This window comes from Hippichthys cyanospilos, chromosome 10 (assembly GCF_059441005.1).
Source record: "Hippichthys cyanospilos isolate Australia breed blue-spotted pipefish chromosome 10, RoL_Hcya_1.0, whole genome shotgun sequence".
Lineage (NCBI taxonomy): Eukaryota > Metazoa > Chordata > Actinopteri > Syngnathiformes > Syngnathidae > Hippichthys > Hippichthys cyanospilos.
In genome coordinates this window covers 13,907,659-13,927,050 of record NC_142378.1, presented here as the reverse complement: position 1 = coordinate 13,927,050, position 19,392 = coordinate 13,907,659, and the positions used below count along the sequence as shown (strand labels likewise).

At 37.4% G+C, this 19,392-nt stretch overlaps 1 protein-coding gene across 5 annotated transcripts in view; it reads right to left on the bottom strand.

Moving 5' to 3' along the window:
- pde4ba (phosphodiesterase 4B, cAMP-specific a) overlaps positions 1-19,392 on the bottom strand; it is a 118,847-nt gene that overhangs the window by 16,415 nt on the left and 83,040 nt on the right. For all 5 annotated transcript variants that reach the window (XM_088425176.1, XM_088425181.1, XM_088425177.1 and 2 more), the window contains one exon: positions 2,033-2,145. In XM_088425176.1, the coding sequence (XP_088281302.1) occupies positions 2,033-2,145 (113 nt within the window). The remainder of the gene's footprint in view (positions 1-2,032; positions 2,146-19,392) is intronic.

Below are 19,392 nucleotides of genomic sequence, written 5' to 3'. Positions count from 1 at the left end.
TCAAATTATTTTGGGGTTAAGAACTAAGACTACAGGGTAGAGATTGTGTAACAAAATTTGAACTACATATTAAGCCACAAGAGACTAATGGCTCTTGAGTTGTTTGTCTGCAAAGGCTTCTACAAATGTTAATTTGAATACAAATAGTTTATTAGGTCATATTCTTTATTTGTGATTAAACAAACATGATGTAATATTTAAAACAAAAAACAAGTCTAACCACTTACCTGTTTTGACTAAGTTTTAGTATGGTGTATTTTAATCAACAGGTTTTTTACGTAACCCACTCTCTCGTAAACCTCTCCCTCAAAAGATAATCACATCTTATTTCTTCAAAATCATCTTATAAGCTTGTTAGATCAAAAAAAAGAAAGAAATTATGCCACCATAAAATATAAGAATATGGTCAAAATGTTTCATTCAAATCCATCATAAAGAGGTGCTGTAATTAATTTAGTACAAATAATTTTGACAATGATAGAGTACAGTAGATGAATTGGAGATTACATGAGACTGAATATGCAGTACATGTCAATTGTCTGGACAGACCAGGTCATTCATTTCCCTAAAGTAATGATGGTCACTTTTATTTTGACAATTTTCTTCTTTGCTGTGGTTTCAGTGCCTAGTTTGCATCCTCACGATTAAGTTTTTATTGCGTCACTTCACAAAGATATCAACATCAACACATCTCCTTTGGGGAAAAAAAAAACACATTAAATTGCTGATTAAGGATGCTAAGAAATCACTAGTCAATTACAGTCATTGTATGATACAGCACATGTTAAGATTCTAGTGATTGGTATGTCACATTCAGAATGAAGAATAAATCTTCTTTTCTTATTCATAAATATTAACATTTACAACAAGGAACTGGTGGACAGTCAAATTAATCCCCATTAAACTGCCATTAAAACACTAAATAGGAATAATATTCAGAGCCATGAGTATGCGGTTTTGTTTCATTTTTATCAATCAATTGCAGATATGTGAAGGACGCTGCATGTGTTGTTACAGACCATTCCCAAAGTTGGATGGTCGTCGTTAAAGCGTGTAGAAAGAGCTACATATTTTGTTCTTCGGTGTTTCGGCCAAGCATACGTCACTTTCGGTTTCAGCCAAACATTTAATTTTGGTGCATCTCATCCTCAACTCTTTTCAATCCACTGCAAGATGTAGGATCCTTTTCATTTTGCGGCCAGTGAATACCTGTGTGCTTAACAATTCTGTCCACCCATCTACGATTAGGTCTTGGCCTCAGGCGTTTCTTATCTAGTGGTATCCAGTTAACTTTGGTCTGGACCAGACAACATGTATAACCAGCCTAAATAAGAGTCACATTGAGCCTGCTTCACAAAGTTTATCTTACACTCACAGTACAAAATTTTTACAAAGTTGACACACACACACACGCACACACATAAAAAAGTGGATTTCTACTCCTGCAATTGGCTGGCAACCAGTTCAGGAGTCTCTCGCCTACTGCACGAAAACAGTTGGGATAGGCAACAACAAGCAAGCGACCAGAGATGGGAAAAACAGGTCCAGAAATTAAAAACCCTGCCACAGTTTGACTTTAGCCACACCTGCTTTCACTTAACAGGTAAATTGACAAGCTCATTTGACTGTAAGTTGATTAGAGCACCTATAGCTAAAGTCAAACTGTGGCAGGGTTCTGCACTTGGATTTCCCATCTCTGAAAGCGACCCTTGTGAGGATAAGCGGCTACAGAAAATGGATGGATGAATGGATTTCTACTCCAAAGCAACTTATATGTTTCTTTCTTGTTTATGATTCATGGTTTTTGACTGGTTTAAATGATCCTACGGAGGGATGCAAAGTACGCAGGTTGACTGACTACTGCTGAGACAATAGCCACCTGGTCACATATGATCACTGCACGTATGTGTGGGTAAGTCGTGGAACAATAGTTTGTGGGTAAATAATGAGGGCCTCCCATTCAGAAGTGAATGGTTAGTTCCCTGAAAAAGTGTCGAGAATAATGGCAACTATAAATAAGGGCTTGCCCTACCTTGGTGGAGGCCATGTCGCTGACAGAGCGATAGGTCTGGATCGTCTCCAGCTGGTCCAGACACCAGTCCAACTCTTCCGTGGTCTCCATGGCCAGCTTTTGGTACGCCTCATCTGTCATCAAGCAAGCGGCAGAAACACACACACGTTTGAACAGATTACACACATGGGGACTAAGCATAATGCTGCAGAGACCAGGCCAAGTGCAAGCTTCCAGTCTTGTTTGGAGAGCCGTTTATGTGGATAAAACTAACGCGACTAATATTTTTCATGCAAAATTTTATGAAAACCAGACCAACAGTTGTTTAGTCCGTCAAGGCATTGTGATAGCATCAGTTACAAGTTTGTAGGTCAGAGCTTTTTGAGATTTTGGTTATTACATAAGCATTTTCAAGAAGGGTATTTCTTAAGCTATATCTTGCAGTCCAACATCACGAAAGAGAAAATGGATGTATACTGAAATAATGACGATCTTGTTTGAGTTTAGTCACACATTCACTTACAGTATATGTGCTTTGGGCCACTTTAGCTGAATGGAAAAGCTGTTATTCTGATATTATTGATGGTACCATCTATTGATTGCATCTCATTTTTATGCAACTTGAAAAATCTTACTGGTTATTTGCCTGTAAAAATAAAATTAGTTACTTTACTGATTATTGATGTTGAAACAACTAAGTTACAAGTTACTTTATTACATTTCAAATGTCAACTTTTGCTTGCTGCTGGGGAACACCCAAGAGGCCGCTTGATAGTGAATTGTAAGAGTTGAGTAAGAATCCTTTGAGATTGTGAGTTTGTCGACATTACCCCGCAGAAACAAAATGTGACTCGTGACTAGCTGATTGTAACTGGCAGATTACTCCATTGAGAAGAATTGCAAGTTAGACCAATTGTTCGTAGAGCAGGGGTGGCCAAGTTCGGTCCTCAAGAGCCACAATCCAGACTGTTTTCAATGTATCTCTTCAACCAACACACCTGAGTCAAATCAGCGTCGTTATTAGGATTGTGCAAAGCATGCTGATGAGCTAATCATTTGAATCAGGTGTGTTAGTTGAAGAGACACAATGAAAACAGGCTGGATTGTGGCTCTTGAGGACCGAACTTGGCCACCCCTGTCGTAGAGCCTTACTGATTAATCGTCTGAGTGTTAAAATCAACTAAACATGGCCCTTTAAACGTTGACCATAGGCCAAATGGCCTATATTTGTTGATTATTTTAACTTTATACCTTTATGTATAATTACAACAGTTGTACACAAAGAGCTGATGATATTATTTAATACAGGAGAATCCATACCATAATCTTGTATAGGAGGGGACCACTTGGTGAAAACCCAAATTATACAGGGGGGTGAGAAAAGGATGAAAAACAAGAAACAATGTCAAAGACAGTAAAGCGGTTACCATTACACTGTGATAATGTTGCAATTTTCTCAAAATGGGTGGTCCCAGAGCTATGGAGTTCAAAGAAAAAACAAGTGAGATTTCAGCCTTGGAACTCTGGCACATTTAAAATAAACACAAAAATGAAATTTTCACTATGCGGTCCTATTCTATTGGCCAGTACCCAGCGCCCAGCAGGAAAAAAGAAAACAACAATGAAACCGACGGACCTAAAGTACAGAGGCCACGTGATGTATTCTGTGAATCAAAAAGCAATGTTTATGTGTTATTTCCTTTTTCAAAACAACATATTTACAGTTCACCCATGCTATTTGTGGGCATTATGTAACAAGGCTGGAGCAAAATCCAACAACACAGACCCCGGACTGTAACTCAACTGAAAACGCACATCGAGCAGCAACGCGAAATAATTTCATCTACAAATCTTCAACAGTTCGCAAACGTTTATTGAGTGTTGTCAGACGGAAAGGTGGTGGTGTATTTAAGAGTAAAGTGTCACTTCCCGACACATTAACGGTATCACAGCATGTGTCACAGTGATTGGGAACCACTGTGACCTGGAAGTAACAGCAATACTCATGCTGGAATTGTGATACCATTGCAGTGCAACTAGTGAAAAGCTGCTGTCTAAGATTGTTTATGCGCTTAGTTCAAAATGAGTTTGCTGGAAAGAAGTCGTTGCTGATGCTAGCGAGGTAGGCGCACGTGCACACGTACACATGCACGCACAGGCACCCACGCACATAAGCTAAAGTGTTTGCTGCCACTGTATTGTGTATACTCGGGGTATCCTAGCTGCAGAGCATAACATGGTGGCCTGCACTGCGCCAACCTTAGCGTGGCTGCGTAGAATGTGTCCCCTGCTCTGATCTTCTTGGCATCAAAGACGCAAGGCTGTTTGCTCTCCCAAACATGAGAGGCACCTGGCAGCTTGCCCCCAGCCTTCCGTCACTCTGCTGAGGACAGCGAGAGACACAGAGGGAGGCTGTGCAACTAGTTGAGCACCACATGCTTCTGATGTTTAACTGGCTTCGCTGGAAATGTTTTTTCCCTCGTATTCCCGACACGGTTGAGGTACTTTGTGTTTATGAAGAGCGCTGAGAGTCATTTTCTCTGGAATAGTTTCCCAATTAGGAAAAAATAAAATCTGTTCAGAGAATGGACTGTTATGCAAGGAAATCTTTGTGGTTGGGACAAAACCTTATCTTATACTGTATCTGCTTTTACTTGGAATGACAAACTAGAAATAGTTCTGAAAGGGAAAACTTGTCCATGCAGGATGATCATATTTTTTGAAGCTCAAAACAGCATTAAAAAAAATGAGTTAGCAATTTTAGATTGTTAGTACAGGAAGTTGAGCTAAAAATTACAGTCGTAGAAATACTATTTCTTATACAACAAAAGTAAGCTAGGAAATTGGTTTGAATAGGGGTACATAGAGGCCTTCCAGAGGGTACATGCAGATTAAAAAAAAAAAAAAAAAAACTTAAATCCATGAAAAAAATCCTTCAAAAATATTCAATTAATTAAATATTTCAAGAAAACAACAAGTACAAGCTCATAAAATTAACATAATAGGCTAATCAATGTCATTATCCTAATAACCGAATCTTCTCCCATACCAGAATGGTTCATCCTAAATCGTTATATGCCACCTAGGATCACCTGTCAGTCTGTGTGTGTAAAGCAGGAGCACCCTGACCTGGGACAGAATGTTTTGAAGCAGCTAACCTCTACCCTTTGCTTCCACATATTTATGTGAGGGCCCCTTCTTTTTAACTGTGATCAAAACAAAGCAGAGAAACAGATTGTGCTTGGAAGCCTGATGACAGCAGTTGCCTCCCTGCCACCAATAATGACAAGGATTCTTAGTAAAGCACATGACCAAGTTTACCACAAAATTGTCTCACAAAACGCAAGACCAATCAATTCTGTCCAACAATTTAGAATTGACAGTTGGTTATTTTGTCGCTCTTCTTTTTTTTTTTTTAATGGTAGCTAGTAATCCAGAGATGTACAATGTGGTGATTGAACTTGACCTAGCAAAGTGTGTGAAATTTTTGTTCCTGTATATAGCTGTCTACATTTTAAAAAAAAAGGTACGTAAATGTCCATCTTCTCTTTTTGCCAGTAGCAATAATAAAAAAGTTAGGGTGGATTGGTAGAAGTGTCTAGAATTATAGCACCTGTACTTGAAGATATTGCTTCCAAGTCCCTTCCAAGATGAATTCTGTAGTATTAGTATTAGTAGTACAATATATGTGGCATTTTACACACACCGCAGGCATGGTTTGGCGCATCATTTAGGGAAAAATACAATTTTCTGATGACATTAACTCTTGTCCTGTGAGCCAGTCAATGAGAAAACTGTTAACTGTTAAGAAAACTGAAAATTGTTAAACTCCCTTCAAAGTGAAAAGAACTACTTCTAAGTTTGACACAGCACCAAATATCAAGTTAACGATCTGCCCAAGTTTTAATGAATTAAAAAAAAGACTGATACTCTGTGAAAAAAATGAGGCGTCAAAGCTCAAAATTTGCATTTTTCATCCACTCTCAAATGCTGCAAAAGCTGTCAAACTAATTGCTACAACCTGGAAAAATGGATGCCATTTTTCTTTCACACATCTTTTCTATGCCTACATATACTGTAACTATATATTCAAGCCATGAAGGTATACCCACTTATATACCGCCTAGTGGGCTAGGAGTCACTCACGGTAGAATCCAAACTGTGTCTTTTAGCAGTTTTATCCATGGCCAAAAGTCAAGAAAGCTTTAAGGGAGAAAAAATAGTCAAATTGCTCCAACTGAGTACTAATCACTTAAAAAAAAAGAGGCCTGTGTTTTTTTTTGTTTTTTTTTAATAGAAAACATCAGTTGACAACATTTTAACCATGCGCAACTGAAAGTTGACTTTTTCCCCCCAGTGAAAATACTGTAGTTCTCAGTCTCATATTTTCAGCAATTACCGTAACATATTTTTCTAAATTCCCTGCAGTCTCAAAAAAGTGAGGGTAATGTGCAAAGTTTTCAAAGAAAAGCCACAACTAGAACATGAAAACTTCACATCATCAGACTGCAGGGCAACAAAATTTTAAGTGACAAATGCTTTACAGGAAACAGTGAGCAAGACACAACACTTCCTAACAAAGACCAAAGATGCTGATAGTGGTCGGTTGAGTTTTTTTTTTTTTTTTTTTTAAACTCTTTACAAGTTGAATCATGACTTCACTTGCACAGCACTGCAAAATCTACACTAGACATCAATCACCCTGACGGGAGTTGGTATTTCAGGAGCCTGTGATGTGGCCATGCATTTACTGGTTTGGATGATAATTCTTCTGTCTGGGTTCTGATTGGCATCAATCACACAAAGGGACATGCCCTGAATTATCGGAAATCACTATAGTGCAAATTTGAAACATATAACTGCAGGAATAAGAGAAATAGGACAAGAATTGGAAACTAAACAGATATTAGAATGACTCAAATCGGAGTAGCAAATATTGAAATGAATTGAAAACAATTGTTACAATGGCCCGCATTTTTTTGAAAACCATAAGCAATTGCTTACTTTGGGTACTAAAGAATTAAATTAATCAATTACAGACAACCAATCGGATGGCAACTCATTTTTAGATCCCAACCAAACATTTAGGAATCACTGACCTACATGTAGAACAGTCCAATATTAGACAGTTCATATATCTGTGAAATATTTGTACAGATGACCATTTGAATGGGACCCTTTCCCTTCTGTCAGTTATCACAGGGAAAAAACTTTTAATGATGTTGAGGTTTGCCTTTTAGCCGTTTTGGTCACGTTGAACCGAGAAGCCTTTCATTTATTATAACGCATGCCCCCACTCCCCCAACCAGTGTCGTGCTCTTCTCCCTGCCCCACTGGGACATAGCGTTCCCTACCCTTCTCATAACATACACATGTACACATTCCTGCTGGATTTACTATAGAACCCAGTGAGATCGCAATTAAGAAGCCAATATATTAGAATAAAATCCAGATCTTCTCATTGGGTTGATTATGACAACTCAGTCACAAAAGGGTGGAAAAAAAAATTGTGTTCAATAGACTTATGTTTTGGGGATGTGAGAGGTCCACATCTGGCCATAATTGTTGGTAACCCTCTGCAAATGAAAAAACCCACAGCGGTCACAGAAATCATTTGAATCTGACAAAAGAAATCATAAAAATGCAATGAAAATCAACAGAGAAAAACAGAAATTGCATTTGAACAGTGTTGTCTTTGGTGCTTTTTTTAATTATTAACTCATGAAGCAGGACCTGCAAAAAATTTTGGTACCCCTGGAAAAGATGAAAATAATTTGACCATAATAGGGCCATGTTTAACCAAGGTGTGTCCTCTAATTATCATTATGTGTATTCAACCTTGCAATCATTTTTTGCTTGTGGTCATGAGCCATCTTGTGTTGGCCTTGCCAAACTTGTAACTGTCCCTGTATATTCACCATACAATACGATTAGGGATGGGCGAGCACCAATTACAGATAAGGTTATCGGGCTGAGATCTGGCCTTATATCAAGGTAGTGGTACTCATGACGATGGCCGATTCTGGTATCAGCCCTGTTGTGGCTGTTATATGATTGCACCTAAAAAACATAGGTGTCTGACAGATCCCCATTTAGTTGCAATTTCTGTGAATACAGGTAAAGAAATAGAAAAACAAATACAGGTTTCTCTTTCAACTTATCTGTCATTGCTTTTTTTTCCTTAAATGGACAATGTGTAACATGGCAGCCTCCAGAGGAGTGCCACCCCCCAAGTAATATAATTTAATGATAACTGGAGCTACGATTATATTTAAAAAATACTGTTGGTCATTTCTTTGTAAGTTTTTAAAATTTATAATCATTTAATTTATTCCTTTTTACTGAAAAATGGTCAAAATCGTACACATTGTACCTTTAAATTTTATGTATCAAAAGCACCAATGATTGGTAACTACTTAAGAGTTGAGTACTCTGATTAGTATCAGTCTGAGAAGAAATTTGGGATAAAACGTTGCAAAATACAATAATTTTAATTTCATATTTAGCGTCTTCATAAGGTATTAATTAAGCCTTTAAGTAAACTGATTATGAGTTCTTTATGACTTCAGCATGTTATGTTTTATCACTGTAAATGTCCAATTTTTTCATATAGCTTTTAAAGTACATTTGAAAACAGCCTGTTCTATTAACCACACTGCACACCACCAAAACAATCTAGATATTCCCTCAATTTGGACCCGTACGCACGCATACGCGAACACACACATGTCCCAGGAATAGATACACATGTGAATTTACGCATTTGGAAGGAGAAAGTACAAAACTATGGGGCAGGCTGACATCAGCGGCATTTCTCCAAGGCCTGCAAGCACCGATATCAGTCTTGCATCTCCTGCTATCAGACACACTGACATGGTCTGATGCAAAAATATGGTGCTTTCTTTGACGCTTGAACTCATTTTGATAAGATAGCAGACATCAGTGAAGCTCTTTGTGTGTCCTAGCAGAGATTCTGCTTGAAGGACCAGTCAGTTAAAGACAGTCTTGTCCTTGAGCAGCCGTCTGCTTTGACTCCTTCTATCAACGTTATCGGTTGTTTTTCACTTACCTAATTTCTTTGCTCATTCTTATTGTACACCATGGATGTCTGTGTTAGCTGAGTTGAGCCACGGCCGCATCAATATTTTACATTTTACATTTTATAACGACCAACTGGTTTACATGATTAGATTTATTTGACTTAAACTGGACCTGACAGCTTGATATTTTCCTCTTTTGAAACAAAGAGACATTTTAGAGTCTAAAATTTGAAACGAATAGCTCCCCATGGATTTTGGTCTATGAGATGAAGTGACACCTTTACAGTAGCGATTAAGCCGGCCAAAACAACACATTTGAGTAAGCCTGGTTTGTGAAAGACAGCTCCAGTCAGGCTATGAGCATCAGTGAGCAGAGTCTTTTATGTCTATTAAACTGCCGTTGAAGAGTAATTTGACAGCTATATAGGGCACTTGCACACAAATACAATATCATTGATGTTGTTTTGCACCCTTAATTAGATATCGGGTGTGATTTCATGACGACCTTAAGTTTTTGACATTGGTAGCAACACACCAAAAACACGCTACCAGGTATGGTTTCAAAATAAAAGTGTACCAAAGCAATACATTATTTGGTAAAATTAATTTTGAATTTTGCATTTTCACCTCATTGACGGCACACTACTGTCACGCATTAAGAATTGTGGCTGCGTTGGGCTTGGCTTCTTTCTGATTTGCGTACATGTAAGTAAGTGGCTACTCCAAAGCAGAAAAAAATGCCCCGAGGACTCGTTTAATCTGAAATGATTCCCAAGGAGCACCAAGAATGACTTGCTTAAAAGCCGAAATGGCATGCTGGTATTTTGCTTCCAGTATTGTTATATCATGTCGAATCTCAGTTAGAGCAAGTTTTGTCATCACTCATGCTCCTATTTTGTGCTAAGCTGTCAAATTGTAAACAAAGACATTTATTACAGGTGCAAGGGCGCAAAAACCAATGTGTCGTGGGAAGGAGCATTAAGTACGCAGCCACACACAAGATGGGGGGTCCAAGGCGGTGTCCAATTACCCAAGTCATGATTACATCATCAGGAGAGATCCCTGCCAACGTCACACACAGACCCCAGCCATTCTATTTCTGTTTCCACAAATTCAAGCATGGCATACTTGGGCAGACTGCGCTTGGACCTCCCTGATGTAAATGAGGGAGGCGAAAACGACCCGCTACGCCCAAGAAAACCCCACCCATGCGCACATTTAGACAGTGCTTTGTGCTAGACTTCTGCTGGGAATAAAAATACCACCCTAATACGTTCTTTTAAACATAATCAAAAGTTGAACCGTATATCAAAATGTAGGCTACGCCCATGGAACTCGAACTTTGCCGGTGAGCCGGAATTAAAGGATTAATCTTGAGGACAATATAGTTTGCTGGTGCAAACATGACGTTCGAGATGATGGACATTACATTTTAATGACCGTATTTTTCGGACTATAAACAGCGACTTTTTCCTCATGATTTGAGGCCTATAGTCCAGTGCAGCTTAACAAAAAAAGATGTTTTTTTGCTCAATTTTTGCTGCTGCGGCTTACATACCGTTGCAGCTTATAGTCCGTAAAATACAGTAAATATAATTTACAGTAATTTTTTATTTATAATTTAAGCTTATTTTTAAGTGTTTAAACAGTTGTATAATCTTCATGCCATTGATGGGATACTAAAAAAAAAATAGTAACTTAAGACAATTTATCACCACCTTCATCTTGGAAAAACATCTTGAATGTGACCACAAATACATGGACAAACAAGACACTAAACCAAGCAGGCAAGCAAAATGTGACACTGCCACCACAAGGGAAGCACAACAGGCTTTGGTGACAGTTTTATAGTCAGTGCAATTTACAAAAACATATTGCGATAGCCGTCGGTTGTTTACTTTCAAATTTCAGCTAGCAGTCAACGAATGCCGCCACGCACGCTGTTATTGCGAGATTCTAATTTCAGCGTCTCGACGCAATCATGCTGGTCAGTGGAGAATCATGTTCCTCGTTCTTCGGTATTAACGACTTCCCAGAAGACATTGGACTGACACAAGAGGGACACAAACTTTGGACCTCCTGTATGCTAAATGCAGACAGGAAGGGAACTCCTCTTTTTTAGTTAAATGAGTAAAGAAAATTAGGAATGAGTCATTATTTCCTTATTACTATGTAATTACAAATGATCAATATTAATCAGTAATATGTATTGTATATTAGGGCTCGTTTTGACAGAACTGTGCAATAGCTTTTTTATAGCAGTCTATAAATAATCTTGTGTTATCATTAAAGGGAGCACACAAACCTCAAAAACTCCTCAGTCCATTGTTTCTACTTTATTCTTTTTATTCTGAGCATAGCAGCAACACCGGATGTAACTTCTATGCAAGAATAGCTCAAATAAAAATTCAAATCAAAATTCCAAGTTAAACTCATCCTCTTTTACAAATCATTGGGACACATATTGCTGCTATCAGATTTCCGAGACGTTCCTAACAAAAAGGAGGCAACAGCTTACTTTATCTTGAGATGGCAATTATTACTATATGACAGGTATGATTTATTTGACATGCATTCTTGCTCTGTTTTTGAAATAAGATATTTGGATATTTTCCAGCTGTTGTTAAAGAGACATGACGATTATGACTTATGTAACTTTTATGTGTGTAGGCCTGAATTTGTGCCTGTTGGCGAGGCAAGGCACAGACATTCAGGGATGAAGTTGGTTTGCGTGCAAAGACTGATCAGAGTTTCCAGAAACATATGAAGAGCAGCTGAGGCAAACCTCAAGTGACCTCGAACATCATGACTCCTTTACATGGGTAAGCGTAGCGAAACAAAATCTACACCAGAGCCCATGTGGTTCTGCGTGCATGTTGCCCACCACATAAGAGCGCAACAAAATCAAATTGCACCAATAAAGACAAAATATGACTTTTGCTAGTAACTTTCCTGATTTATTCAAGATTAAAAATCCCTATAAAAACACACAAATAAAATTGTAACAGACTTGTGCCAGCCATTGTATAAGAAAAAAAATGTTGGTTTCCTCCTTGAAGAGTTTTATTTATTTTTTCTTATTGAAGGTCAGTGCTCTCGTTTGCCTGCGTCCCTGCATCCTCGTCGCAGACATTTTTCCAGGGATGCATACTTTCAAAAACCTGCGTCCACTGGATGCAACATTTTTTGTAGGGGTGTACTAAAATATTGTTTCACATAAGAATAGGGTTTCTCATTTACTACAATTTAAATCGGTATAAAAAGTCACTGTATAGATATTGAATTAGAAAAAGAAATGGATACACTTCCTGTCTGCTTCTGTGCGTTGTTTTCTTTTGCTGTCTGCTTATGTACTACATCGGAGGCGCGCTTTGCAATGACGTCATCACGCAGCCTGTTCTGGAAGGTCATGCATGGCGGCATGGTGCAGAATAACAACCAATGGAGAATATTCAACCGCTTCGTCCAAATTGAAAGCAGTCTTTTCACGTTTTGCAAACTCGTTTGTTATGAATATACTGAGAATAATTAATACTTTTTATTTGGGCAACAGTTTTTCACATTATATTTTGGTACTGCTATTTCCTTCAAAATACCAATGTATCTTGTCTCATCTTTTTTATTTTGTTTCATCTTATTTCATAGGTTAAAAGCAATTTAGAGCTCAAAGAGTAGCAGTTGTTGTTATTTTGGGGGACAAAGGCATGGTTCTTAAAAATTAAAAAAAAGAAAGACCTTTTCCCTTCTTTATTCTGTCTTGCAAAGCAGACTTAAGTTGTGTGATGATTCTTTGCACATCTATAGATTGAATCAAGTCATTTTGAATGGAAAAACGTTTTGAATTGAAAATCGATTCTGAGGCGAATCGGAGACCCCAAAATCAGAATCAAATGGTGAGACAATAAAAAAAAAATCCACTCCTCGTCCTTTGACACCATAATATAATAATCATCAATCATTTGACTCATCGATTCAGCAAAACTTGACCACTTACATTTTTGACAACTTTGTCCGTCATGTTTGTTTTGATCTTGCGGGTCACGTCTCGTTTGTACCCAAGATCTTGTTGTGGGATTTTGTCTGCAGGATCTCGTTATGGAAAAAAAACAAACAAACAAAAAAAAAAAACTAAAAGTGCTATCTTTAGGCCCGATAGAACATCAACTCAGCATTTTTTTTTCAATATGACAAGTCAAGTAATAAACAATCAGTTAACAATGAGTGATACAGGTTGCAAAGTTTATATTTAACAAAGTTGAAAACAAGTTTTATGTTTTCACTTTATCAATCTCATACAATGCTCTACGACGCTACATTTGTTTACAGGCGTCTTTCTGTAAGGCGTACATTTTGCACAGTAATTACGAGATGGAGTTATGTTATATGCGAGCTAAAATGAATATAGAAATATTTGAATTAGTGTTTATTACTTATTTTACAAAAAAAGGAGGGGGAAGAAAAATTGAGAGAGGAATTGAATTAAAAAGAAAAAACAAATCTTGAGATCATAGGCGTACGTTGCTTACATTAATTACAAGAGGGAGTTAAGTTATATGCGAGCTAAAATAAATATATACATATTCAAACGAGTGTTTTTTACTTATTTTACAAAAAACAGGAGGGGGAAAGAAAAATTGAGAGAGAAATCGAATTAAAAAGAAAAAAACAAACCTTGAGATCTTATTTTCCGCAGCTCTAGTGTAAAGTTATTTACAACATATTTTCATTGGTTCATTTAATTCGTGGTTCATTTTTGACTTATCAGAGAAGAGGAATCTTGTTTTTGGAATTATGGTGCACAGTCACCTTTCTGTCATTTTCCACAAAGAATAACAGCAATCTCTTTTTACAGAGGGAGGGGTACCCAAATACCCAAACAAAAGCCCTGTCTGTGAGGCAGAGTGTGTCTCAATCCATTTGCGCTGAGCTGAACAGGCCTGCTGGCAAGGGAATACTTGAGGGGAAGGACAGCCGTCTATTTTATGACTGTGCTGACGTCAATGGCATAATTCAAATACTTGCAGAATACAGGCTTCCAGCTCACTGAGGCTGCTCTCGCTCTCTTTCGATGAAGGACGCAAATAAAACCTGACATGGATTTCTTCATTACCGCTTCGAATAGTTGCTCAAGATGTTATAAATCATAGTTTTTAGATGTTTTTAACATGAATATTGTTCAAGACAAGTTAAAGAAGAAGTCAATGCAATTTCATCATGATATAATATGACCTATGCAGTTTTACTCGTGTGACTTCAGAGATTTGATGAATATTGTGGTTGTGGAATAAGAATTAAGCAGCAAAATCTACTCGTGTTTTGATCCATCTCAGGGGCCGGCCACTTGGACACTTTCTGTTTATTGAAAATGACATCGCAGTTGCACAGGGCTCGTATAAGAACAGGTTTGTTGGACTGGTGACTTTGTGTCACAACAAGTCCGCACGGTTTTCCGTGTTTTATTTGGGTGTAACAAGAGATAAAAAGACAAAGTGGAGCAAAGCCAAGCATGAGAAGATGCAAACTCTACAAAAAGATGTTCTAACGCATACAGACGCAGAAAAAAGGTTGGTACGCTTTTGTTCATAAAAAATGAATAATTCCGATAAGATCAAATAATAACCAAGAATAATGAAAATGGTCAACATTTTTTAAATCAAAATATAGGGTTCACAATAAATTTGGGATATTGTTATTTGCATGAGTGCAGGCATACTGTACACAGTGAGACCATTTCATTGAAAAGACAAAATGAGGTGTGTCTAACACACCATAAATCCCTGACTTATTGTGAACAGTGTATATAAAAAAATACAAAATAAATACAATGAAAACATAGAATAGATTGTAAATTATAAGAAGAGTTTAATGTACCATCATCTTTGTGAAATTACTTATTATTTTGATTACTATGTCTTTCATGAGCAGTGATTTTGTCCATGTGAATATGTGTCACAATGGTGCTAAACTATGTCAAAATGAACATAATTTAAAGGGTAAGTCAACTCCAAAAATTTCTAGTAATATATCCTATGCACCCCAACCACTTTAGAAATCGCATTTTGACTAACTAGTCCAAGCATGTTCTTCCGCTAAATATTGCAAATGTGGATATGAATTACTGTAAGCAGCAAAATCTGAGGGGATAACCATTTTGCCATCCACTACTGATTCAAAATGACATCACAGTCACTTAGTGCTCGCTAGCGAATGTCACACGAACAAACTCAGACAACAAGTGAGCGGTGATTGTTCATTTCTTTAGCTCTGAGCAACTGTGGTGCAATTTCAGGCTTCAGCGAGTGGATTTTGCTGTTTGAAATCATATTCCACGAACGTAATGTTAATCGGAACACCATATTAAGACAAGCGGGCCTGAACAAAACGTGTTATCGTCAAGTACATTTTGACTTGACTTCCTCTTTGTATATCATCTTTTATTTTTGTCCAGTGCAGAGTTCCTTTCCTAATTGCTTAATCTTGGATCCTCTGATGACCAGGGTTGATATTTGGTTACTAGTGATTGCCATATGGGAAATATCGTTCTGTTGACATCCAGTAAGAGCTAAATAAACTGAATGGTTGTCACCACATGTGCTTCAAAGTTCTCGGAAGAAAAGGGGTGACATTTGAGTGTTTATGCAGGAAGGCTGAAGGGACGCCGAATGCTGCACGTCATCAACAATCAGCAGACATGATATTTTTCTCAAGATGAAGCAATGATGAAAATGAAACGAAATGTTCACACCCAGGCTAACAGACACATACGTATTAAATGACTGTGGTGAGACATGAGAAGAAAGGGCGTGTTGCCCATCGGCAATTTCATAAAGACATTTGGATTTTCTCGAATGGCCAGTCATTATCCGGGCTAGGCGAACAAACACACCTCACATAAACATCACAGACTGGAATGACAACCAGCGTTTCATTAATTAGGAGAATAGGCAGTGTAAAGGCTGCTTTGTTTTTTTTAAATGAAATAAGAGTGAAGTGGGTGCTTTTAGTGAGGAATAGGCCAGCAAAAGTGTCAAGTCAGATGGTAATGATGATGACAGAGACGCTTGCTGAGCTGAAGGTGAAGAACAAAAATGACTGCTTCCAAACACAATGGATTAATTGTCAACACAAAACAGAATTATGTCAGACGTTAGAACAAGCGTACAGACTGATACTGCGGAGGGTGCACTCTGAATCAGTGCTGTGGGTCCAGACTTGATTTTGAGCCTGAACCTAAACAGATGAACATAAATAATGTTCATAGCATAGCAAAACCTTTGTTTTCTGTATGTCTTTAAAAAAAATGCAGAAAATATTTGCCCTGCTTTGCCAGCCGCTGCTTGTTGAAGACCAACTTTTTATTATGGTAAAATATTTTGCATGTATCATACTTTGAGACAATGAAAATAGTCTTATTTATGGTCAGAACGCTTTTCCTTGGGGGGCACTTGAAAAAATATAATTGAGAGCACTGCCTAAAAGCAAAATAATAAAAAAGTTAAAACACTTCAATTTTTGCAATATTGTATGTACTTTGATAGAGAGAAAGAAACGCATTTTCATCCTCTATCAAGTGTATCGTTTAAGACCCGGCCGACTGAATTGGCTGATTAGTCTTTTAAACATCAACACAAAATAATCAGCCAACTTGCCGATTATTGTATATATTTTAACTTTTTACCATGATTTACTCTAACCCTTTATAGCAGATTTATACAATTAACAATGGTGCTATTATTTATTACACAGAAATCTATACCATAACCCTGTATCCTTAAATATAGAGTATATAGTGACATTTTTTGATGAGGTGATTTTATGGAATCGGCCAATTAATTTGTGTCTTTTTTCAGACTATTAAAAAAAAAAAAAAAAATCAAAATCTGTCGGGCCCAAGTTTGAATACAGCATAGTGACCCTTTACAATGCAAAACTTCATGATATTGACATGTTGTACCACTCAAAGTTTTCCCCATCTCGGTCTCCAAAACAAATCACAACATATCTTAGCTGGCAGATAGGTGATGTGGACTTAGTTGTGACTCGGTAAACTGTTACGAATTTTACACACAAGCGCATACTGCGAACCGTATGATCAAGAAGGTCCCGTAAAGAGTAGCAATGATGTCACTTTGCTGCCAAGATTCAGAACATATCAACAACTTCTTAGATCTGTCCGGGTCCAGAGAGCAGGCGGTTTAAAGGAGGGATGAGATATTCCTCACATCCTCTCTGAGAACAAACACGCAGCTACCCACATCTGTCACAGGTGTGCATGCACGCTGACACAAACACACACACACAAATACACAAAGGGGAGGCACTCACTTATTTACAGTACAAACACAAGTAGAGTCACAACTTCGCCGTTTGTGCAAACGAGGCCTCGGTAAACACGCGCTCGCACACTTGAGGACGTGAATACACAAAGAGACGTGCATTTCTCAAAGCGAGCTGCTTTGTATACACAATACTTTTCATCATGGCACTTCTGCGTTACCGGCAAGGAATAGCAAGAGTGATGAGAGACAGGGCAGTTTGATGGCTCGTGTGATTCAACACTGGGCGAGGGATCGCGATCTGACCGTGATCTGGACTTGAACAGATGGCACGGCTGACCAGAAATGACAACAGGGAAGCCAAGTCTCTCAGCATTTCAGTCATCAGGCATGTGCCAACTACCACTGCAGCTGCTTGTCAAGACACTTCCAACACCCCCCCCCCCCCCCCCCCCCCATATTTTATTTTATTTGTTAAAAAAAAAACCTAGCCTGATGCTATAGATGTGTCTTAGAAAATTATTGAGTTCAACTTTCTTAAACGCACCAGAAAAAAATAGCAATACATTAAAGAATAATAAAGTTCTGCAGAAAGACAATGGGAGGACAGGCAGATGAACTATTAGCCAAAAATTGCTTATGAAGACATTTGAAGAATTGTATTAGAAGAGATATTGTTTTTCCACTATTTGCTTTACTTAAGAAGGCAACCTAAAAAAAAAACAAACAAAAAAAAACACTGGCCTGACGTTCAGCACGTATACACATTCCTGTCCGTTCCATGCTGACCTATGGCTTTTAGCTCAAGGTGAAGTGCTGGGAACATATAAGGAACATGTCAGGTAAAGTGGTGCAAACCTTAAACTGTAGTATATAGTCGGAAAGTGCAGTCAGGTCAAACAAAAACAACTTGAGACAATATTAATGGACGCAAAAATTTACTGTAATCACCCTTACCCCCAGAAACTTATGGGATTACAGTCGATCACCGATTTTGCATCAAATGTCAACTATCATCAGATCACACAAAGGATGGATATATATATATATATATATATATATATATATATATATATATATATATATATATATATATATATATATATATATATATATATATACACAGTGGGCCCCTGTGTTACGAACTTAATCCGTTCAGCGGATTATGTATGTGTATGTATGTGTGTAACATATATATATATATATATATATATATATATATATATATATATATATATATATATATATATATATATATATATATATATATATATATATATATATATATATATATATATATAAAACTCTCCTTCAAATTCTTCATATCTGCAATTATATGCAGAAAACAATCACAAATTAGTAATTGATACATTATTCCAAACCATTGTGCTGGTAGGAAAAATGTCTGAGGCTCTTTGTACATTCTGAACTGAAGAACCAATGTCCTTCTACAAAATGAGCTGTTAAAAATGGACAAAATAGAAAATGGTTGTTGTGCCTGTTATCCAATGCTTGATCTGTTCAAGTGGATAATGTTGCTGATCTGCACTTTGAATAACAGTATGAAAACAAGCAACCATAAATAGCTCATCAAGTAGTTGTCCTCAGGATGCCATTAGCAGCTTTGAGAGGCTCTGCACACATACTGTTGGTTTATAAATGCGACAGTAAGTACATTATGAATGTGAAGAGGGTGACGGTAACCTCACCTTATCTGTGACTGTTAAGAACACATTCTACTTTCATCACGGCTGAACACATGATGTACTGACTATGACTCGAAGTGTTTACACAGGTGGCATAAGATTACTGCATGCTAGGTCAAAACTACATTTTATTTTTTTACTGTGGGGGAAAATGGTCAGAAATTGACAATAGGGAATTTCTAATTATTAATATAATAAAACCTCCAAATTCAAACACCATTTTTTTTTTAAGTGAAAGAAACTCAGGTATTAAATAGTGGACAAAAACTTGAAGGTCAAACAATGATTGTGTGAGACCTCACACCAAAGCACAGTGGGCCTTAAGATAACAACCAGTGCACAATAGATACTGTTAAAAA